Genomic DNA, 23,440 nt, shown 5'->3' on the forward strand with positions numbered 1-23,440 from the left:
AAACAAACAAACAAAAAAAGAGATAAGGCGTGGAAAATGGGATGAAGAAGTAATACATTGGTAGACAAAATCCAAATATATTAATTTAATATGATCACACTGTAATTATATCACCTAACATCAAAATTACATTTATAATTATAATCATGTTGCAATAACTTTAATACAAGTACAATAAAATTAATATTTAATACTAAGAATTTATACTAAAAAAATAGATTGTCCCAAAATAATGTAACACGACCCAACAGTATGCTGCCTAAAGAAACTCACTTCAAGTAAAATGATAAAGGTAGCTCAAACGTAAAGGAGAAAGATACACCATGTAAACACCAATCAAATGAAAGTCAGTGTGTCTACACAACTCAGGAAAGAAATTACCATGAAAGATATGTTTCTACTAGTTTTCTTGCAATTCTGCTTGAGGACACTACATTACACATACTTGTCTGGTCTCTTTAGCTTTCTCTGGCCTAAGGGTTATTCAGACTTAACGGTTTTTTTGTTTGTTTGATTTTGTTTTTTCGCTATACTGCGAATTGAACCCAGGGACTCACACATGCTAGGCAAACACTATACTACTAAGCTATATCTCTATCCACAAATACAAGATTCTAAATGGATACATGACTAACAACAAAGCCTCAAAATACATGAAACAAAAACAACTGAAAGTGAGACTAGGAAAAACTCATAATTATTGTTGGAGACATCCACACTTCTCTCAGTAGTACAATAATAGGACTGGATATAAAATACTAGTAAAGATACAGAAAAAAATGAGTGCCATCAACCAACTAAATCAAGTGTTTATTAGAAAACTGTCATACCAACAGCACACATTATTTTCATTGTACATGGGCTATTCACAGATAGACCATATCCTAGGTTGGTGATGGCAAACCTTTTAGAACTTTCAACAACAGCAGGTTGTGACACTCATGTCATAGGTTCATCACCACTGTGCTAGCTCACTTAAAAATGTAATAAATTAAAAAGAACTGAAACCATTAAAAATATATTCTCTAACTATAATGTAATTAAATGAGAAATGAATAGAAGAAAATTAACAGGAAAAAAATCTCCAAACACTTGGAAAGTAAACATGTTTCTAAATAAACCACAGACAAAAGAATAAGACTCAAAGCCGAGCGTGGTGGCACATGCCTGTAATTTCAGTGCTCAGAGGCTGCGGCAGGAAGACTGCTGCGAATCAGAGGCCAGCATAGGCTACAAAGTGAGTTTAAAACCAGCCTGAACTGCATAGTGAGATCTTTCTCAAAAAGATAAATAAATAAAAAATAAATTTATTAGCAAAATACATAAAATAAAAATAAAACTACAATTTTTTTAAAAATGAGGTGCTATTTTTCCCAGATTCACCTTCAACTTCAACTTGTGATCCTTTTGCCCTCAGCCTCCCACACAGACAGGATTAGAGGCATACACCTCTGTCCTCCACAAAAAAATCAAGGTTAAAACCAAAAAAAAAACACAAACAAACAAACAAAAAAACCAAAAAAACCCTACCAGATGATGATTTGATTTCCAAGTCTGCAGAAAGGAAAAGCAGGTTATCTGACCCTGCATCACTTGTCAATTCTGTGGACACAAACTTAAGAGTATACAGTCACTCTAGAACTCTGGTTCCTTTTCCATTCACCCCTCCCAAATCTTGTAAGCACTTAAAGGAGAAAAGATACTATTTCAATTTGTTCATCTTAAATTCTGCTTTGTAAAAAAGTAAAGAAACAAGAAAATCACATACTTACTTTTCATTAATTTTTCTGATAATTCTTTGAGTGGAGAAGAGGGACTGTTTCTACTGGCTATTGTTAGTCTGGAAGAAGATTCTTGAGTCTCCATGGAAGCTGGATGAGTTCCTGCTCTAGCCATTTCAAGATGGAAAGAATGGGTACTGTCACATTCTTGGGAAAGTAGCAAGTATTTCTGACTGCTGTTAGTTCTATTATTCCGGTCGATTCCTTCTGACTGAGTCATAAGCAACTTGGCTGGACAAGAATCCTCCAATCTCTTGTCAAGGGACTCAGTTATAAAAGATGCTGTAATTTCGTGCTTTTTAGATGGGGAGACAGGCTCAGCTAGCGAGCTCTGCTTCACTGTGTTCAGACTGTGTGCTCTTATTCGGGACCAAGTTGTAGAGTGAAAACTCTCAGCCTCTAACCAAAATTTAACCAAGTGTTCCATTCTCCGAAGTTCCATGAATTGAATGAAATACGGGAGGACAACAGTGTCACGCAAGACCTGTTCAAGGGTTTTTGAAAGACTTGATTTGGTCTCTTGAGTCTGGTAGTCCAAACAAGATCTGCCTAAAAGAAGCAAAAGAATCAGAAATTTAGTCACAGTTTTAGACTAAAAGTAAGTCAGTCACCTTTAGCCACAGTGGTATCAGAGGTTTGGAACAAAGTTTATTTCCAGGCAATTAAAATTAATAAAGAACTGAAAATATTATAATTTTGGTTTCTATGCAAACAACTGCCCAAAACTTATTTAAATTACTAAAAAGTACTTTATTACTCAATCCTTGTATTTCCTTTAGAGGCAATTTAGACCATGTAATTCCTTAAAGGAAAAATCTTGTGATACTATTCCCAAAGAAAAAGGGCCACTACAAATACGAAAAAGTATTCAACCTCATTAAAAACCTAGAAGAAGCTTGGTATGGAGATGCACTCCTATAATCCCAGTGTTGGGAAGTTGAGATAGGAGAATCATCCAAGTTCAAGACTAGTCTGGATCACAGAGCCAGTTCAAGTCCACTCTGAACTGCATAGAAAGACCCTGTCTCAGAAACAAAATCAATCAATCAATCCAGAAAAGAGTAAATTAATACAAGATAACATTTTTGCCTATCAAACTAGAAGATGATTTTTCAAGAAAATAGTAAACAGGTATAGAGGCAACACTCGTGTACTGGCAATGAAAAAATAAATTGACAAAATCTTTATAGAGGAACATTCAGGCATACACAGAAAATCCTTAGCAAACTGTAATTTTCGATCTAATAACTACTTGTAGGTACTTATCCTGGAGAAAAACTGATCTATGGATATAGTTATATAAAGATCTTATTAAGTCTCAGCATTATTCATAACAGAATGAACAGTAGCTTTGGGATCTTATCTTAAAAAAAACAATAAAAGATATATTTATTTTAGCTAAATTTAGGTTATTATAACCACAAGCTATTAGAATAAACAAAAAAGTTTTGAGAAAATTTTGGCCTTCATATCAAGTCATAAACTGGGTCACTTTGATAAAATTAACTGAAGGTTTCACTGATTTTTTTCAAAGGGCTTTCCTTAATCCTTTGATATTCAAATCAACTTCTTTGAAGCATCTTATATGCCATCATCCTCAGTAACTGTCTTATTGCCAAGTGATGTCCATCTTTGACATCACTTCATGAATTTGAGGAAATCCTGGTTTTCTCAAGATTTACAATTTCTTCTAACTAAAGATTTCACTTCTTTTAATTATAAATTTACACACACTCATAAATATTTGTAGGGCTAGGAGTGTAACTCTATGGTAGAATACTTGCTCAGCTTGTGTGAGGCCCTGGGGTCTAGCCCCAGCACCACAAAAAAAAAAAGAGAGAGAGCTAAGGATCCCTTGAATCTTTAGTTTTCCACATGATAATATCTTTTCTTTTGGTACCAGGAATCAAACTCATGACTTCACACTTGCCAGGTAGGCACTATGCCTCTGAGCTAAATCCCCAGTCCCTACATGCTAACATCTTACAAGACTACAGCACAATATTATACCAAGATACTGACACCAGTAATACTTTTACTGGATTTCCTCAATTTTACTTCATATGTGTATATATGTAGTTCTATGCAATTTTATCATGTATACATATCTGTATCTACTGCCAAGATATAGCAAAGTTTCAGTACCACCAGGCAACCTCATGGTGCCTCTTTATAATCATACTCACCTTACCCCTTTCACCTCTGGAAAACACTAATTTGTTCTGCATTTCTCTACTTTTGTTATTTCAAGGATGTAAATACAAACAGAACCATGCTACACTGTAGGTACTGACTTTTGTCTCAGAATAATGCCCTTGAGATTCTTCCTTTTTATTCCTAAGGAGTATTTTAGGATATGAATGCACCAGTTCACTCACCTGCTAAAGGACATTCACTTTTTCACTAGTAAACTGACATATTCTTGTATTAAGTTTTTGTGTAAACATAAATTTTCATTTCTCCACAATAAATATCTAAAAGTGCAATTAATGAGTCATATGGTAACTTCACGTTTAGCTTTGTAAGAAGCTTCCAAGCTATTTTCTGAAGTGGCTATACCATTTTACATTCTAACCGGAAATGTGTCTAGCAAAAAAATTAGTGTTTTGTGATGAGTAAGCACTTTGTGATGAGTAAGTGCCTTGCTTGCAGTGTATTGCCATAGATAACCCAGGAAGACTGACATCCTCCCTGGCTTTGACTACACATAAATGTTAAGCAGAGAGATGCCAAAAGTAGGAAAAATTGCATTAAAATCAATTCATTCGTGGATTTTTTTATGACAATGTGACATGCAATTTTTGGGTATTTTTGTTATTGTTTCTATAGCACTGCAAATTGCACTCAGGGACTTCCCACTTAGCAACATCACACATCTTTAGTTTTTCCTTTGAAACGGGGTCTTACCAAATCAGTAAGTTGCCCAGGCTGGGCTCAAAACTGTAATCCTGCCTCAGCCTTCCAGAATGCTGGAATTATACCATCCACCCAGCTTTTTAAGTGAAGAAATCCGATTAACAAATACTCAAAAATCTTCTACATATGAGAGCTTATCATACACTATATTCAACCTACTCTTTTCACTTTTGCATGACTTTTAAATTTAATTTAATTAATTTACTTATTTATTTTGCTTTTTTGAGATAGGGTCTCACTATGTAGTTCACTATGTAGTTCTCATATTGAACTAACTATGTAGCCCAGGCTGGCCTTGAACTCTCAATGATCCTCCTGCCTCAGTCTCCAGGGTACTGGGATCACAGGCGAGCACCATCACACCCAGTTCTCTAAATGTCTTTTTAGACTTTTAAACAGCTATACTGTATTCTAGAGTGTGAGTACACCAAAGTTTGAATACTTCTCTATTAACATATACTTATATATTATTTCTCATTTTTTGCTATCACAAACAATAGTACTATAAATTGTCTTATACATACTTACATATACATCTTCATGCTTATGTATGGAGCATATCTGAGGGCTAAATCTTGGAAAGAGAATTGTTGTCCAATGGCACACACATACACAAACATACATGCACAAATATATTGTGTGTAGTACTGGGGACTGACCCCAGGGCCACCATTTACTAAGAAAGTACTTTATCACGGAGCTTTACCCCACACCTTTTTTACTCCTATGTTGAGACAGTCTTGCTAAACTCCCCAGGGTGGCCTCAAACTTGCAATCTTCCTACTTCAGCCTTCAGAGTAGCTGGAATTACAGACTTGTGCCACCACTCCTAGCTATATCTTGTATTTCAATAAATATTTTCAAATTGACTGCTTTCCAAAAAGTCTTCAATTTATATCATCATTAAATGGGACTGGCCATTTCCCTGAATATCTATGAACATCCAATTCATGAAATTTAAATATATGCTGATGTGTTTGAACTGTTTTAATTTGTATTTCTGTATTACTGAAGTGAAGCATCTTTTTCATATATTTTTAATTAGTGGTCAAATGTATTTCTTCTTTGGAAACTGCTCATTTTTCTCCTTGCCATGCTATATATTTTTTATTTATAGGAACATAATATAGTACCACCCATTTTACATAATGCTGTTCTTTTAGTTTAAGTATAGCTTTTCTAGTCCTTTCCAATAACATAGGTCAGTTTCCTATAACAGGAATTCCACATATTGTACTCATCTCCTTCTATTAGAAGTTAACAAAAAGTCACTTACCCAGGTCCCCAAAATGAGCAGCCTCCATGTGGCTTGGCTGCTTCTTAAGTGTTGCTGTCCTGCTGCTTGAAAAGGAGTCCATGTTGGCAGAAATGGCATTGATTGCAACATGACTTGGTCCTGCAGCCTCCAACAAGGCATGATTTTTAGTACTTTTTTGTGGGGAATGTACAGCAATTGAAGCTATAATTTTTCAAACAAAATGTTAAAATTAAACACAAAGTTAAGCACAATTTGGTAGTCAGAACTCTAAGAGGGTTTTAAGAAAACTTTAAAAATTAAACTTTGCAATAATTTGTTTAATCAGCACATAACAAAAACAACTAAGATAAAAGGTAATTCAAACAAACAGCAGAAAATTGCAAAGAAAATAGTATAATATTATTTTAAGCAAAAGTAGTGTACCAAAAAAATGAAACTTGAGAGAAAGAGAAATAGATCTTTCGAGAGCTTTGTCTCTTAACAGATACAAAGTACCAAAGCCAGATAGCATTTTGAAATATGGACCTTTTTCAATTCCTTAATCCTTATTTCCTTCAGGAGAAAAACTAAAACTGCACAATGCTTAGGAAGAAAAAAAAAAAAAACCCTCTGGAAAAATATTTCTCAGGATACTTACTTTTTAACTGAGTAACAAAATTTCTCCATCTAATAAAATATATTGATGATCAAAGCTCAAGCTGCCTAAAGATAAAGCACACTTAAAATTTACAAAATACAGATTGAGGATGTAGCTCAGAGGTAGTCTGCTTGCCTCACAAGGCTGAAGTAGACCCTGGGTTTTATCCCCTGCATCAGAAACAAAACCCTACAAAATGTATTTTTTTGGCCAGGCATAGTGGTGCACTCCTACAATCCCAGCACTCTGGGAGGTTAAAGAGAATCTAAAGTTTGAGCCCAACCTGGGCAATGTGGCAAGACTGTCTCAAAAAAATCAAAAAAGGGTGGGAATGTAGCTTAGTGGAAAGGCCCTGCATTCAATCCTCAATGCTGTCAATTTTTTTAATAGCCTGAAAAATATTAGCATTATCCTTTTCATTTCAGAATAAAGAATTTACTTACTACTGTGTTAATAGGAAAGAACTCAATATTATATTACTGTCAAAGCAACCCTATGTCACTACAGCCGAATTAAAATTCTACCTATCTTAATTATGTCACATAAGTATTGGCTTTTTTTTTGAGACAGGGTCTCACTGTAGTTCAGGGGGGCCTTGAACTCACAGCCATCCTCCTATCTCAGCCTCCTTTAGGGTTACAGCAGTGTGTGCCAACACACCCAATTTAATGACTTATAAAAGGATTTTTTTCCTTTCAGTATTAGGGACTGAACACAGAGCCTCACCGATGTTAGGCAAACACTCCCAGGAAGCTACAGCCCTTTTCTTATTTTTTATTTTGTGACAGTGTTTCCCTAACTATCCAGGCTAGTCTCCAACTTTTGATCCTCCTGCCTCAACTTCCCAAACAGCTGAGATTACAAAGGTGGGCCACCATGCCCAGCTGATGAAAACTTAAGAACGTCTTAGTCACTTTTCTGGTCACTGGGACAGAATACCCAACATCTACAACTTAAAGGTGGAGAGGTTTATTTGGCTCATGTTTCAGTTCACAGTTGGCAGGCTCTACAGCAGAGAGGCACAGCACAAGCTGGTGGAGGGAACCTGTTCACCTCACAGCATCCAGGAAGCAGAGATGCACTCTTCTAGGTCACATCCTCACCTCTTCCAAGCAGGCCCTGCATTCTCCTCACATCACATTTAGCTATACTGTTCCCATAATCCAAGTACCTTTCCAAGCCCCACCTTTGAGCACATGAGGCTTTGGGCAGACCTCCAGACAAACTGCAACGAAGACATTTCAGCTTAGTGCAATGCCATAACAAGCGGGATAGAAATTATACAACTCACTTACATTCCATGCTTCAAGATAAATAAGATAACTAAAGTTATCTCTCTTAGCACCCCTTCTAAGTGCTCTCAGCAAACGGTACCAAATGCAGAATCTGAGTAATACTAGAAGTAATTTTATGAAGGCTACTAGTACTGGTAACTCAATCTGTGGCTCTTAAGGGATGAGTTTATAGGCTAACGCATTTAAGAACATGAATATCCATATGTGTTTATGAGGTATTTAAACTTGCCAGCCACTCAATAAAAATGTTGAGAGTTAGGGCATAGAGAATAAATGCCTTCAAACTGTTTGTTCTTTTTTAGAAGAAAGCTTTGTTTTTATCTTCATGTTTAAGGGAACAAAATCACTTTAACAAGTTTATTTTTAAAAAGCTAGTTTTCTAATACAGACAAAAACAACAAATAAAATTCTATGGGAATTGTTTCTTAATTCAGTGTCTATAATAATGCCAAGCACAGTAGCACACACCTATAATCCCAGCACTCAGGAGGCTCAGGCAGGAGGATCATCATGAACTTGAGGCCAGCCTGGGCTACACAGTAAGTTTAAGGACAGTCTGAACTACATGGCAAGACTCTGTCTCAAAAAAAAAATAAATAAAGTCTACGATAATGTAAAATTCTAATACCTCATTTGTACAAAGCTTCCCTCACCCCTTCGCTTCTTTGTTAGAACCAGCATCTCACATTTCCCTGCTCCTTCCTGCAAGCCTACCTTACTTGGTCTCCCTAATTTCCTCCTCTATCTGTTTTTCTCCTTCTTCTACTACACCCTTATTAAACGCCTACTGATCATGGTCTCCTTCCTTGACTCCTCTTCTTCCTAAGGCTGTTGACTCTTTCTGATAGCACATTCAGGCCAGGCGTGGGGGCACAGCCCTGTAATCCCAGCACTTGGAAGGCTGAGGCAAGAGGACTGCTTGCAGTTAAGAGCCCAGCCTGGGCTACATGATGAGTTCAAGGCCAGCCTGAACTGCATAAAGAGACCTTGTCTCAAAAAAACGAAACAAAACAAAACTTAAAAACTTCAAAAAACATTCATTCTGAAACTTTCACTTATTGTTAAAACAATAGTTCCTGTTTTTAAACTATGAGCTCTTTTTCTCACTCCCTACCTCCCCAATAAACAACACAGGCCATGATTTGCTTGCAAAATAGGTAAAACTACAGTAACTGTTGATTAAAGGGGACAGTCTTACTCATGCCTCAGTGCGGACACTCTTAGCAGCATTTCCTATGCCACACCAATGTGGAACAGATGGAAAACACCTGACCTGCATCTCAGACGTGTCCTCTGACCTGGGACCCAGCATTGAGTCTCTAATTATTTATTACTTAGGCATTCCCACTTTGACTCTGCCGTCTTGAGCCCAACTTATTCAAATATCACAAATATTTTTACACCTTCTAATTTTCCTTTCTACTTTCCCTTTGTCCACTCCACCAGCCTCCAAATTTTAACCTCGTGGTCCCATTCTTATCTGTTACTTGCCAAAATCTGTTGTCTTTTTCTTCAAAATGTTTAGTTTCAACATTACACCCTTACTACAGGTCCTTCTGTACTATAAAAGAACTTCCAAGGCCTCCATCCCACATAACTCTTCCAGATTAACTTTTCATAAATACCATACATACACCACTGATGGTGTAGAGAAGAAATTGAAAATGCATGTGCAGCAATCCCAATGGTGAAGGTTACCCAAGCAGCAGTTTCAAAATGTTTAGTTTTGAAATGAATATCTGGAAGATAATGGCCATCACTTTGAGCACCTCTTGTAATTGTAGAGGCCAAAGGTAACTTGTACTAATCGCATGATTAACTTGTATTAATCTCAATAAATTTACTATTAAAATATTTATTACAAGTTTTTCTTTTCCTAAAGTCTGTGTATGTATATATTCTTTTGGTAGACTCTTTATACTCAAAGAAATAAAAGGCTATGGTGGTAAGGAGAAGAGAATCTTCTCTTTCATTCAAATTCATCTTGGTCGGGTGTGGTGGCACACGCCTGTAATCCCAGCACTTGGAAGGCTGAGACAGGAAGATCGCTGTGAGTTTGAGGTCAGCCTGGGCTACAAAGTGAGTTCAAGGCCTGCCTGAAATGCATAGCAAGACCCTGTCTCAAAAAGACAAAATAAACAAACGAACAAAAAAATTCATCTTTTAATGGTTTATATCAAGATGTCTTCCCAAAGTCTCATATGCTCATAGGGGGCGATTTGGGGAGGTGACTGGATCATGGGGGATGGGGGATGGATGAGTTTACAGCTAAATGTGATGTTGGGAGACGGTGGGTCTTTGAGGGCATGGCCTGGAAGCGTATCTCTCCCTCCCGCTTCCTTCATCTTTCTCTGCTTCCCACTGCCATGCTATGAGCTGTTTGTCTTCTGGCATACCCCTCTGCCATGCTGCCCTGCCTTACAGCCAGCTGACCATGGACTGAAACATCTACAAACTGTGAGCCTCCTCTAGCTTGTGGGTCGCAGGCACTGTGTCTCAGCGATGAGAAAGTAACTAACACACATTTTATTCTTCAACTTTTATACAGGGTAAGTTTCAGTCCCATGAAGTCTTCCCTCATTCGAACTCCTCACAATACTTCACTTCACTTGACTAATTCACCACTGGGTGTTTACTATGTTAGAACTAACAACAGAGAACCTTCTATACAGCAAGCATTCTTTTCTTTTCTTTTCTTTTCTTTTCTTTTTTTTGAGACAGGGTCTCACTATGCAGTTCAGGCAGGCCTTGAACTCACTTTGTAGCCCAGGCTGGCCTCAAACTCGCAGCGATCCTCCTGTCTCAGCCTCCCAAGTGCTGGGATTGATTACAGGCGTGATTACAGGCACCACCACAGCCGGCTACTATACTAGGCATTATACTGGTTTCTCTATATGCTTTTTTTGAGACATTGTGCCATTTCTCTCTCACAATAATCCTTCAAGACTCATATTCTTTTTTTTTTTTTTTTTGTCTTTTTATTAGAAGTGAAAACACAAATGCAAAGAAGTTAAATAAGGGGTTTAGGGTCTACCTCAGTGTTACAGCTCTTGCCTAGCATGTGTGAAGCCCTGGATTGGATCCCAGCCCTCCCGTAAAGTAAATATTTTGCCTTGTGAGCAATAAAGAACCAGTCCAACAGGCAGGATTTCAATCTAGGGCTGCAGGAGTCTCTTACCTTTAGTTGAAAACTCAGACTCTAAAATTACTATATGTGTAACATATGTAAATGTATGACCCATTCAACATAGTTAAACATATAATTTCCCAGCTTGGTTCTGTTAGGCAAGGGAGAATACAGCCACCAATCTTAAATCTCTCTTCTTCTCACATATTTTATCAAAAACAAAGCTCTATTCATTTTCCCTCCTAAGGCCGGGGATATAGCTCAGCAGCACAAGTGCCTGCCTGGCAAGCATGAGGTCCACGTTCAATTTTCTGTACAAAACAAAACAAAACATTTTCCCTCCTAATATTTGTCCAATCTGCTCAGACTTCTTTATTCCTATCATTATCAACCCACCCAAAATCATCTGTGGAATTAATTAATCTTCTCTACTATCAGTTTGTAAGTTCAAAAAAGGTAGAATCCAACTTTTGTTCACTGTTACAACTAGTTTTTGTCCAATACCTAGAAGAGGTATTCTAAAAGTAATAGCTATTATTTTTTACTTGATTTCCTACTATTCTGTGACTAACTTTGTCTTGGTAATCAATCTGCAAAACTCTTAGGAGCTGTTTCCTGTACTGCCTCTATATTTTCCTAAAGTTAAGTCAGTAATTGCTAGACAGAGATTAATGTACTGTTATCGAGACAGTATACCTGGATTTTTTTAGCATAGATTTTAAATTTAGAGATTAAGAAATTTGCTAGGCCAATTCCTTCATTCCACAAATGAAGAATATGAAGATAATAACTTGAGTCCCCAAGGTTACACTGTCAATAGCAAATTTTAGAGAAGATAGTTATTCTGTCTGAGACATCAAAGCTCCTTTTACTACAACAAGATCAAGTCTTCACAAGCTTCTGCTTGCTATGGGCTTTCAGCCTTATCAAAGCCAGTCAAACCTGAACTAATATGAAATGTAGTTGGTTTTACAGTATCAGAAGCAGACAACAAGGTTTCAAGGTAATTATTTTTTCCCTAATCTTGTAAATTTTGTAAAAAGTTATAATTAGTCTCTGACAAATTGAACATATAAATAATGCTGGCCACATAACAAACACTGGAAAGAAAAATCTAAATAGCAACCCATAGATTTTACTTAAAGTTATACTTACAAAATTTATAAGTACTTCCATCTACTTTTCCCATTCCAATCTCCATACAATGGACATAGTGAGGCAAAAACACAGCAGAGCCAGATGTGTGGTACATACCTGTGATCCCCACACTCAGGAGGCTGAGGCAAGAGGGTTACTAGCTTGGGCTACATAGTAAGTTTAAGAGCAGCCTGAATTAAAGAGGCCCTGTCTCTAAGTAAATAAATAAATGAATGAATGAATGAATAAAAACCCACAGCAGAGATTACAATGTAAATATAGCACACTGTAACCTATTAATAAGGATAATACATTGATGCCAAAAAGTACTACAAACACATTTTTTTGTCTTTTTTGAGACAGAGTCTCACTATGCAGTTTTTTTTTGTTTTGTTTTGGGTTTTTTGTTTGTTTTTTTTGGCTTTTTTTCCGGTACCAGGAATCGAACTCACAACCTTGCACTTGCCAGGCAGGCAATGTGCCACTGAGCTAAATCCCCAGCCCCTCGCTATGCAGTTCAGGCTGGTGTTGAGTTCACTTTGTAGCCCAGGCTAGTCTCAAACTCACAACTATCTTCCAGCCTCAGTCTCTTGAATGCTGGGATTATAGGCGTGCGCCACCACACCTGGCTCTATGAACATATTTTAAATTAAGGCCATTTATCCAAGGTAAAAAGGGTCAGGGATATAGCTCAGTGGCATAAGTGCTTGCTCGTCGAGCGCAAGGTCCTGTATTCCATTCCCAGTACCAAAAAAAAGAAAAAAAGAAAGTAATAAATGAAAACTATAATCATCCACATTTCTGAATAAACAGAAAACCAAGCCTTGTATACAGGAATGCTTTCTCTCAGTTGTCAGACTGCCCAGCTGAGTAGCCTTCATCTTTGCTTTATTGAATAAAGTCAATTAATCACTTTCAGAGATCAAATACATAATTAATGATGAGGTACTGGTTCACTGTAATCACCAAATCAGCCAAATGGTGTTTAGTAAAAGCCTATTATGTGTTAGCTGTTAAAGAATATACACATTAAAGACAGAAATAAATCACAATCAATCATAAATAGTTATAAAACAAAGCAGAAGATAACAGGATTAAAGAGTTTATGCTAAGCACTTTGCTAAGTGCCAAAATGCTAAGCAGTTTTTTGTTTGTTTGTTTTGAGACAGGGTCTCCCTTTGCAGTCCAAGCTGGCTTCGAACTCTGGTGATCCTCCTGCCTCAGCCTCTTGAGTGCTGGGATTACAGGTCTACATGCCCAGCTCATCACTTCTGAACACAATGAAATGTTAGCTAAACTCACCTTTACTGGACTTGACATCAGAAATCTTCTCTTGTTCTTTACCTTTCACTATAAAACAAAAAGGCATCATGACTAACTTTTGCAGCCAAAAAGAGCCTTCCTACATATTGTAATAATCAGAGGTTTATTCTGTTAGATAAGTACGCGAAGTTCCAGAATAACGGACTGTCTTAGAGGGGGGAAAAGAAAAGCACCCATCAAAGAAGGTTTCCCTAACAAAGTAACCTCTGAGCAGTAGTCCAAAAAAAAAAAAAAGTTGCAAGAGTACAAGGAGAAACAATACGGTCAAAACACCACTGTTTAAGTTCTGCTTGCCCCTTATTAGCCATGCAATCCTAGAAGTTACTTTATTTCACTGGGCTTAAATTTCTTTGATTGATAAAATTAGGTCGACAGTAAAACCTTATATGATGGCTTATGAAACAATATATACTGGCATCTGGCGACTAACTAGTGCAGTAAATTTAGGATAAATGTTAACTAATATTACCACAAACCATTCACTACACTTGGCTACTATAAGCATCATGAAAAAAAAAAAAGATTTTTTAGTGGTATATCTTACTTCTTTTGTATTTCCCTCGCAGCAATCAAATATAAACATTCCAAATTACAAACATTCTAAAATTCTAATTTAACTCAAGGTCTAATAAATTGTCTCAAAAATGATCATATCTTTCCTCTACTACACAAAATAGTGAAAATTATACTACAGACAAGTTAACAACATAACATCCAGGAAAGGAAGGTACATGGTAGCTTAAGCCAAGTGTAAACTCCATTATAGGATCTGACAGAAGACTACTTTTAAACCTCCTTACTTTTCCTGCTTTTCTTCCAACAGTAAACTCTCTTATCAAAAGCTTATCGAAATAAACCCTCAAACATGTGCAGCTCTTTACTTGTGCTCTCAAACATTAAAAGTTGAAGTGAAGTCTATCTACCAACCATTTGAGTGCCTAGCATGTGCCAGAGAGACCCAAGAAAAAATAGCAATCCTTGCCTTTAACAAGTCCATATTTAGCCAGTGACATGTGCCTTTAATCATAGCAACTCTGGAAGGCTAAGGTAGGAGAATTGCAAGTTTGAGCTCAATCTAGGGAATTTAGTGACTTAGTAAGACCCTGTCTCAAAAAATAAAAAGGGGTGGAGATGCAGCTCAGTGCAAAGGCCCTGGGTTCATTCCCCAATACTGAAAAAGAAAAAAAGAGAAAAAGAAGAGAACAGAATAGGACAGAACAGGACCTCTACATTAAGGGTATGGAGAAAATAAGTAAGATCATCTCATGAAAAAATAAGCAAGATCATCTCAGGTACTGATCACGGTTGTCAGGAAGATTAAAATAAGAAAATGTGGTACAGTGACTATTACCTGCATCCCTCTCAGCAGCATTTGCCAAGCAACTGCATCTCTCACTTGAAACATTAACCTGTCTTGTCTTCCCTGAACTCCACTCTTCTGGTTTTCTAGCTGCTCCTTCTCAGTTTACCCAATTGCTGACCTCTCTCTTCCTTCATCCACTGGGAGTTTTTCTGGAAAAGAATAGTTCTCTTTCCAGTACCTATACATGTATATTTCCTGAGCAATCTTCTCTAATCTTTTTTTGTTGTTTTGCTTTGTTTTTTGAGACAAGGTTTCACTGTGTAGTTCACTGTGGCCTTGAACTCACTATGTAGCCCAGGCTGACCTTGAACTCAAGGCAATCTTACTGCTTCAGTGGGGATCACAGGTGTACACCACCACACCTGGGTTCCCTAATCTTTTTTAAAATGTATTTTAAATTTTCAATGACACAGGAGTTAGACTTATTTGTGAGCTACAGAGTGACATTTCAGTACATATATATCATATGTAATTATCAGTCAAAGTTCCCCAATTTTAAGGCTTTCAGTAACATAGAAAAGCTATAAACTCCTAAATTTACATCCCCATCTACATCTTTTTTTAATCTCAGATTCACGTAGCTAGCCATCTACCTGCCTGAGAACGTATCACCTTTTTTCAAACCTACTTCTACCTCTTCTTCACTGTCTCTCATTAACTGACACCATCAACCACCAGATACTCAGGCCAAAAGTCTGGCATTCATCCTTAACACTGTCTCTCCCTTACAGGCCAAACAAAGAAAAATAACTGTTTCTATCACCAAAATATAACTTCACAAAAAACATTTACCGCAGCTCCACTTTTTCCACCCTCAAAACATTCTCCTATCAATTAGATCTGCTATGTTAACACTTCAAACAGAATTGCACATACCTAACCTATCAATACTAGAATTTCCTCTTTTTTTCCCTTAATACATGTAGCTTATTGATCCTATTGCACTTCCTCTTAGCCCAAATATAAGCTGTAATCTAAATGTTTTCCTGCCATGAGTGTTTTTAGACTACTACTGTAATAAATGTGAAAAAAATGGCATTGTTCTGTATATCTTTAAAATTACACAAATAAGGGGTTGGAGGTGTGCAGCTCCATGATATAACACTTGCCTCACATGCCTGAGACCCTGTGATCAAGCCCCAATGAAAAAAAAAGCTACAAATGCATATTTGACTTACCTTAGATGCAGTTCTGGGTCATTTATGTAGCTTTAGTCATTTTTATCTATTTAATCCCTTTATAAATATACATTTACGTACTTCCCTATCAATAAACATTTATTTCCTAATTTTCACTAACACTGATGTGCTGTACATTCTAGTACATTCTTCCTATGATATATGCAAGAATTTCTCTAGGACAAATCCTTAGTAATGAAATCACCAGGTAACAAGGTACATCTTTAATGAGAACAGTTGCACCAATTCATATAGTAATCATGCTTCAAATTCTCATCCTTGATATTTTTAATTTTTGCCAACTTAATAGCTTTGAAGTGTTATTTGATATTTTAAATTAATTGTTTCCTTTGAAGTTAAGCATCTTTTCACATTTATTCACCATTTAGGTTTCCTCTTTCATGATCTAGCCCTTCAGATTCTTTTACTTAATACTTGTAGAAACTCCACACATATTCTGGATACTCATCCTTTGTTGTATTACAAATATCCTAAGCATATTTTATTGTATAGAAGTTTTAATTTTAACATAATTGAATGTACATAATATAGGTTTTCCTGTGAGCTTGTGTGTGTGTGTGTGTGTGTGTGTGTGTGTGTGTGTATATACACATAGATACTTTCCTACCCCAAGATCAGATTTTTTTTTCCCCCTCCGTATGTTCTATGATTTCAAATTTTGCTTTTTCACATTTTGGGCTCTTGTCTACCTTGGTTTTATATTTGTATATCAGAGACTGGCATAATACATCCCATGGGCCAAATTTAGCTTATCAACAGTTTTTTTTACAAATGAACTCTTACTGTAACATTCATGCTCATTGGTTTATGTACTGTCTATGGCTATAAGGACAGAGTATAACAGATACTTTAAGGCCTGCAAAGCATGGAATACTGTATTTACTTTCTGACCCTCTACAGAAAAAAATTTGCTGACCCTAAATATAAATATATCAGGCAGTAGAAAAAAAAAAAAACTTTTTTTGCCAGATGGATAACCAGCATCATTTACTGCTTAATCCATTCTTTTCCAACTGACTAGGAACTCTTCTTTTTCATTCATACACCAAGTTCCCATACATACCTGGATTTGTTTCTGTGCATTTGTTCTGCAAATACACCAAAATAAAAAAATGGAAAAATGACAATCAAATGTAAGGCCACAGCAAAATGTGCTTCCTCAATCTTCAAAACACCAGCTCTCTCTTAACATTTAAGCTAAGACTTAAACGATACCTCCTCATAGGACTTCCTTAGTCACTCAATCTATAGAGAAATGGCTACCTGGACCAGAAGAGAGAAAGAGAAATTCAAAGGATGTACTAAAGCTTTTTTGACTTTTTGAGACAGGGTCTCTCTATGCAGTTCAGGCTGGCCTTGAACTCACTTTGTAGCCCAGGCTTGCCTGAAACTCGCAGCAATCCTCCTGCCTCAGCTTCCCAAGTGCCAGCAGTACTAAAGTTTTAGCCTGAGTAATTAAAAGCCAAAACCTTGATGAAGAGGTTTAGAAGGACTAAATCTGGAGTTGAATTTTAGATATTAAAAGTAAATTTATCAGACAGAGTTTAAAAATGGACCAATAGATATACCAGTTTGGATTTAGGAGAGCCAAGTTGGAAATACAATTTTTGGAGTCATACACACGTAAGTGGTATTTAAAGTCTGGCTAGGAGCCCTAATAAGACTGTCTCCAGCTTCTGCTCTTGCCACATCTAGTCTTCATAAAGCTGCTAGAATGATATTTTTAAAACATAAGGTCGGATCATTCTTTTTTAAAGCCTTTAAAATAATATTCTTTCTACATTTGAAGTAAACCTAACCACAGCCTATAAAGTCCTCAATCATCCGATCCTTGCTATCTTCCCAGGCCAGACAGTACAGCCTTCCTCCCTTCCTCAAAGTGCATTATGCTCCTCCTTCCTGCGCCCAAAGTGTTGGTCCTAACTCTCTCTAAATTACCTCCTGCTTAACACTAGCTTCGTTTCAATACAATTTGCTGAGTGCAATCTCTAACATCCAACCAAAATGTTTCTCAAATTATTCTTTCATTACACTTTGTTCAATTTCTAAGTTCATCCCCCACCACACACACACAATTTGTTTGCTTATTTGTCTGCCTGTGGCAGCCAACAATAAGCTCCACAGGTGCAGGCTTTGTCTTGACTGCTCAATCAAGCAGGCCTAGCACAGTGCCTGGGAGATTAGAGATGCTCAAAAGTATGTGCTGAATAACTAGGGAACAGTATGTTTTGCAAAAAAGAATTAGCCTCTTTTTTTTTTGGTCTTTTTGAGACAGGGTCTCACTGTGCAGTTCAGGCTGGCCTTGAGCTCACTTTCTAGCCCAGGCTGGCCTTGAAGTCTCAGTGCACCTCCTGCCTTAGCCTCCTGAGTACTGGGATTACAGACGTGCGCCACTACGCCCAGCTAGAAGCCTCATTATTAAAACGCTTTTTTTTTCCTTAAAAAAAAAAAAACCCAAGTACTTCGACACTGTCAAACTATATACAGTTAACTATAACCCTCTCTAGTTATTAACTATACTAAAAGTAATTATTAACAAGGCTTCCTACCATTTAACCAGTTTCATTCATTCATCATCTAACATCAGTTACTAAGACCCTGCCTTTACTGAAGAGGAATTCCTTAGCCAGTGTTAAATAGAGCTTTTAAGCATTCACTTGATTTTCAGCTGAGAAGACAGAAAAAGGTTAACTAGCCTGTCCAAGGTTACACAGTAACAGAGCTGTCATGTGAACCCATGCCTCTGATTTAGTGTTTTTTTCCAAAACCTGTTCCTGTCTAGCACACTTTCTCCGAAGCACAAGAATTGATAGGATAACAATTACCAGCCAAAGAGACTCACTTGCTCACTTTGGTTATGTATTTAAGGATATGCAACAACCTTCCCTGGAATCAAAACCATGCTGCCTCCACTTAAAAATGATCAGCTCTCTTACTACTGAAATACACACTGAAATACACATAAATCGTAGGCCGGGCATGGTGCTAGCCTGTAATCCCAGCACTCGGGAGGCTGAGGCAAGAAGATCGTTCGAGGACAGCCTGGGCTACAAAGTGAGCTCAAGACCAGCCTGAACTCCTTAGCGAGACCGTCTCAAAAAGGCAAAACAAAACAAAAAAACCACGTAACTCGTTTATAAAATTAAGGTTCCAGTAGTTAGGTTATTTACATACCATCAAAAGTAGTCTTCAACAGGAAACTTAGTAGTAAGTAATTTTATTTTAGGAACAACAGTACACTTTCTCCTTCCCCACCAAAAAAAGAGGAAACTGGAAAACAGTACAGTACTAGTTGAAGAAAACAATGTTTTCGTGTGCTGCTTTCAGATATTAAACCCTCAATATTCAGAAAAGTCACAGACTCCCATAAAGTACAAGTGATTTCCTTGATCCTGATCCACAGCACGTTTAAAAAAAAAAAAAAGAAGCCTGCAAAGCAGCTCCTAAGCAAACAAGCATTAACTTCTACGTGTCTCAGCCCACTTCTGCAGCAGCGCAACAATTCCCTCCCGCCCTCCCGCGCGGAGGCCGGCTCCCTCCGGCAGAGTCCCGGACACAGTGAGGCACGGGGGCGTCTGCTCGGAGGCAGGATCACGAGGGCCCGCCGTCGCCCTGGAGGGTGCCCTCACAGGCCCCCGACCCCCGACCCCGCCGCCCCGAGCCCGGCCTGGCCCCGCCGGCGCCCCTCGGCTACCTTTCCGCCGGAAGAAGGACATGGCAGGGCCCGGGTCCGGGCGGAGGGCGCGGGGGGACTGTCGCGGGGAGGGCCCGGCTCCCCTCATTCAGCAATTGGCTGGGACTTCCGGGTCCTCGGGAGTCGCCGCACTAGCCCAAAACGAGACCTTTCTTCCGGGTGTCAGCCCCGCCGCCTCCTCGGGACTCCAAAGCAGCTCCCGCCGCCATATTATCAACAAGCCGCCCGCCCGGAGTTCCGGTCCTTCCCCGCGCTAGGCTTCACGGGAGGCCGGCCGCCGGCCCCGCCCCCTCCCGTAGGTGCAGGGGCGTGCCCCGCGCCGCCCACGTGACCCTGTGCGCGCGCCCCTCGCGACCGGGTCAGGCACGTCTCAGTCCCCTGGAGCGAGCCTCCTGCGGTGCCGTGCTGTCGACCCACCCTGCGACACCGCGCCCCCCCGGAGGTGGAGCCCCCGCGGGGGCTGGATGGCGAAGGGGCTCAGTTGCGGCGCCCCTCCGGTGGCTCAGTGCAGTGTGAGCCTAGAAAGCATAGACCAGCCAACCTTGCCGGGCCTCGGTTGCGCAGTTTCGCTAAAAAGCGCCGGCCGGCTCCTGCAGCTTCACCTCGGATCCGCAGCCGCTGCTCTCCCAAGGGAGCAGCCCGCTCTGGCGCTGAGTGCGAGGTGAACCAGGCTCCTAATGGGGAATAGCAGGCGGAAGCTCCGTCCTTCGTGACCTCGGGAGCGAAAGGGGAGAAATGGGCTTCTTTTCCAAACGCGATCCCGCGAACGCTTAGTTTTGAAACGGGCAGCAACATAAAAGCATCGCTAGTGAATCGTCTTTCAGGTCTTGTTCAAATGCCGTTTTCCTGTGAATCTTCTGACCCTGCCACTAATCTCAAAGCAAAATGAATCAAGCCTCCCCGTCCTGGGCCCATCACCACCCAGTAAGAGTGCTCAGCCACTGGGTGGATGATAATTATAAACGTAGTTCTGGCCAGAGAAGGACCCAGAAAGGCAGTTAATTCAATAAATGTTCTCTGGGTTTTTTAGATCAATGAAGTCTTATCATGGAACAGACCAGGAAACATCTCTAGAAGAAACAACTTGATTAGTCAATGTGTCATTGTTAAGCCTATGACTAAAAGCTAGGGTCTTTTCACTATTACCAGGATAGGTTAATATACTTGCCTGTTTTGTTTGGGGACATGTCTGCAAGTGAATGAAAGATCCTCAAAGCTAACAGGCATTGAAAAGTTGCTACAGGCAGGTACTATGCTACACCCTCCAGATGAGTCGTCGTGGGACTAGGTGTTGGCGTGGTCACTACTGGGGTGTGTCTGAAGGAGTTCCTGAAGCTGAAATAAGGAACCAAATCCACCCTTTTATAGAATAAGTTTGCAAGTTCGCTGACTCCCATGAAAAAAAAAATTTTCAGGATTTGTAAAAAGCACAGGAAGGGCTTTATTAAACAAGTTAAAAAGCAAATAAGAGAGGCGCTTATTTTTTGGAAAAAGGAACATTAATGCTTCTGATGAGGGATAAAAACTCCAGGGTAAGGTGATCCACCTACCCCACTCCCATTCTACAGGGATGGGCCCGGTTTCTTTTGTTTTGTTTCTTTTCCTAACAGGTAATTTAAACATTCTCTGGGTTCTTTCAACCTGTTCCTTTATCTTAGGATCAGATTTCTGCTCCTCACTTTCTCAAGCCAATTTATGGACTTTCAGTATTCTGAGGAGTTTGTGGGGTGACAGGTCTGGAAGGAAAGGAGCCTGAATTTAACTAAGGGAGTGCTCTGTGGATCTCCTTGGGTAACTTTGACTAAGGCCTAAAAGTTGCAGTCTTCTTAAAAGTACAATTTTTAGTTACGATTTCCTGGTCTCTCTACCTAGCTTTTACTTCTCCTACCTCAATATGGAAGAAACTACGTGCACAAAAATAGTCATTGCCCAAGATCACAAGATAAGTAGAAGTGAAGCCTGGTTTTCAAAGTCAATCTTCCCTGGAGAAGAAGTGTCCAGTATGCTGGGCAGGAAAGACTAGCTGAGCTCTGGTGTCTGTCCTCAGTGGAGACTACAGGGCAGACCCTGAGTGCTGCCCGCCTGGAGTTGAAGGTGCCCCTGGAAACCAGTCTGCACTCTTGGGGGGTGGGGGGACCACATAGTGGTGTTTATGGCCAGTAAAACCACTGATCAAAAAGGAGATTGGCTGAAGTTAGAGACCAGCAGGCCTGGTGTTCGGTCTGAGTGGGATTTCTCTACCTGATGAGTCTAGGGGATAAGTGATTATTTAGGAAAGAGTCAAATCCGGGGGCCACACTGTTAGCAAGAACGTGCAGTGCCCTCCTTTCATTCCCTTCGGAGTCCAGTCCTTAATGGCGTTTGTTTTGTATTTGCTGACTGGTTAATTAGTTTGGGATGGGTGAGGCGCAGAGGAAGAGGCAGTTAGAGACACACCTTGAATATCTCCAAAAGGAGAGCAGTGCCAGTGGCATTGAGGGGAGAGGTTGCACCTAAGCATAGAATCAATATATAAGCAGTGTCTTACCCACATTCTACTACAGCTGCTGCCCTTGAGGTCGTTCTACCACAAATTCTGGAGTTGCTCTTTATTTTTATTTTATTTCATTTTTTGGTGCTTGGGATCAAACCTCAGGCCTCATACATGGTAAGTAGGCTCTGTACCACAGAACTGTGTCTCTGGCCCAGGAGTTGCCAGACAGGTGGGAATGCTGCAGTCTGCTAACAAGAGCTCTCATTATTTACTAAGTCCTTATGGTGGACCCTCAGTGTACTGAGCATTTTACAGTCAGAATCTCAATCTTTCACTCCTGCCCCAGCCTGTGGGTGCCATCATCGCCCACAGCTTACAGAGCATGGCCTTAGGCTCGGTGTAACTGACCAGAATTACAAGGCTTGTAAGAGAGACAGTATTTCAATTGCTGTTCTACTCCAGAGCCATATGCTTATAGTATTTCCTCCTGTCTTTCTGTTATGGTTTATGTCTGTGTGTCCCCCCCAAAGCCTGATGCGGTCATGGGGCAGGCTTTTAGAGTTTGATTAAGGGTGTGAGAGCTGCACCCACCCTGGGGTGGATAGTTTGCATATGTAAGGGAGAGGAAGAGAGTGATTGAGGCCATTCCTCCCCCATTCCGCCCTGGTGTACGCTGGTTGCTTTACCTGTGTTCTGCCACCCTGAGCTGTAGCTCTCTGCCATGTGCCACTCTGCCTTGTAATCTGCCAAGTCTGGACTGAAACCTCCACAAACTGTAAGCAAAATAAACCTTTCCTTCCTTCATTTTGGGCGTCAGGTATTTTGTCCCAGCAACAAGAAAAAAGTAACCAAGACACTTTCCCTCCACTTCCACCTACTCACCTATGCCATATATCCAGTGTTCCAGAATTGGGCATCTATTGGGCAGGGATAAGAGGATGACTGACATTTAGCAGCTCAGATGTTTAGGTGCCTTTTGAGTCACCCCATTGTTATGGGGAGGTGGTGGAAACTTTTAAGAGGTGGGGGGTCTTGTGAGAGAAAGTTAGGTCACTGAGGGCATGTCCTTAAAGGGGCTTTTGGGACCCCAGACCCTGCCTCTCTTTTGGCTTCCCTGCAGTCATGTGTTGAGCAGGCTATTTATTACCATTGAAAGCTCTAAAGAGTTGTCATCACTGTCCTAAGGCCCTCTAGCTAGAGGCAGAGAAGAAAGACAAAGACCTTTGGCCCATCTTGG

The 23,440-nt window shown here is 39.5% G+C and overlaps 1 protein-coding gene across 2 annotated transcripts in view; it reads right to left on the reverse strand.

The window, feature by feature from the left end:
- Akap10 (A kinase (PRKA) anchor protein 10) overlaps positions 1-19,992 on the reverse strand; it is a 71,547-nt gene extending 51,555 nt beyond the window's left edge. Inside the window, exons 1-4 of one of the 2 annotated variants that reach the window (XM_005399292.2) lie at positions 19,731-19,992; positions 13,454-13,501; positions 5,974-6,156; positions 1,773-2,330 (exon numbers count right to left, since the gene is read on the reverse strand). In XM_005399292.2, coding sequence (XP_005399349.1) covers positions 1,773-2,330; positions 5,974-6,156; positions 13,454-13,501; positions 19,731-19,818 — 877 coding nt within the window. In that variant the 5' untranslated portion in view covers positions 19,819-19,992. The remainder of the gene's footprint in view (positions 1-1,772; positions 2,331-5,973; positions 6,157-13,453; positions 13,502-19,730) is intronic. The other variant, XM_013522190.1, reaches the window with a different exon arrangement.
- Between the last annotated feature and the right edge of the window lie 3,448 nt (positions 19,993-23,440).

The sequence above is a fragment of the Chinchilla lanigera genome, unplaced genomic scaffold (assembly GCF_000276665.1).
Source record: "Chinchilla lanigera isolate Chin_1 unplaced genomic scaffold, ChiLan1.0 scaffold00066, whole genome shotgun sequence".
Lineage (NCBI taxonomy): Eukaryota > Metazoa > Chordata > Mammalia > Rodentia > Chinchillidae > Chinchilla > Chinchilla lanigera.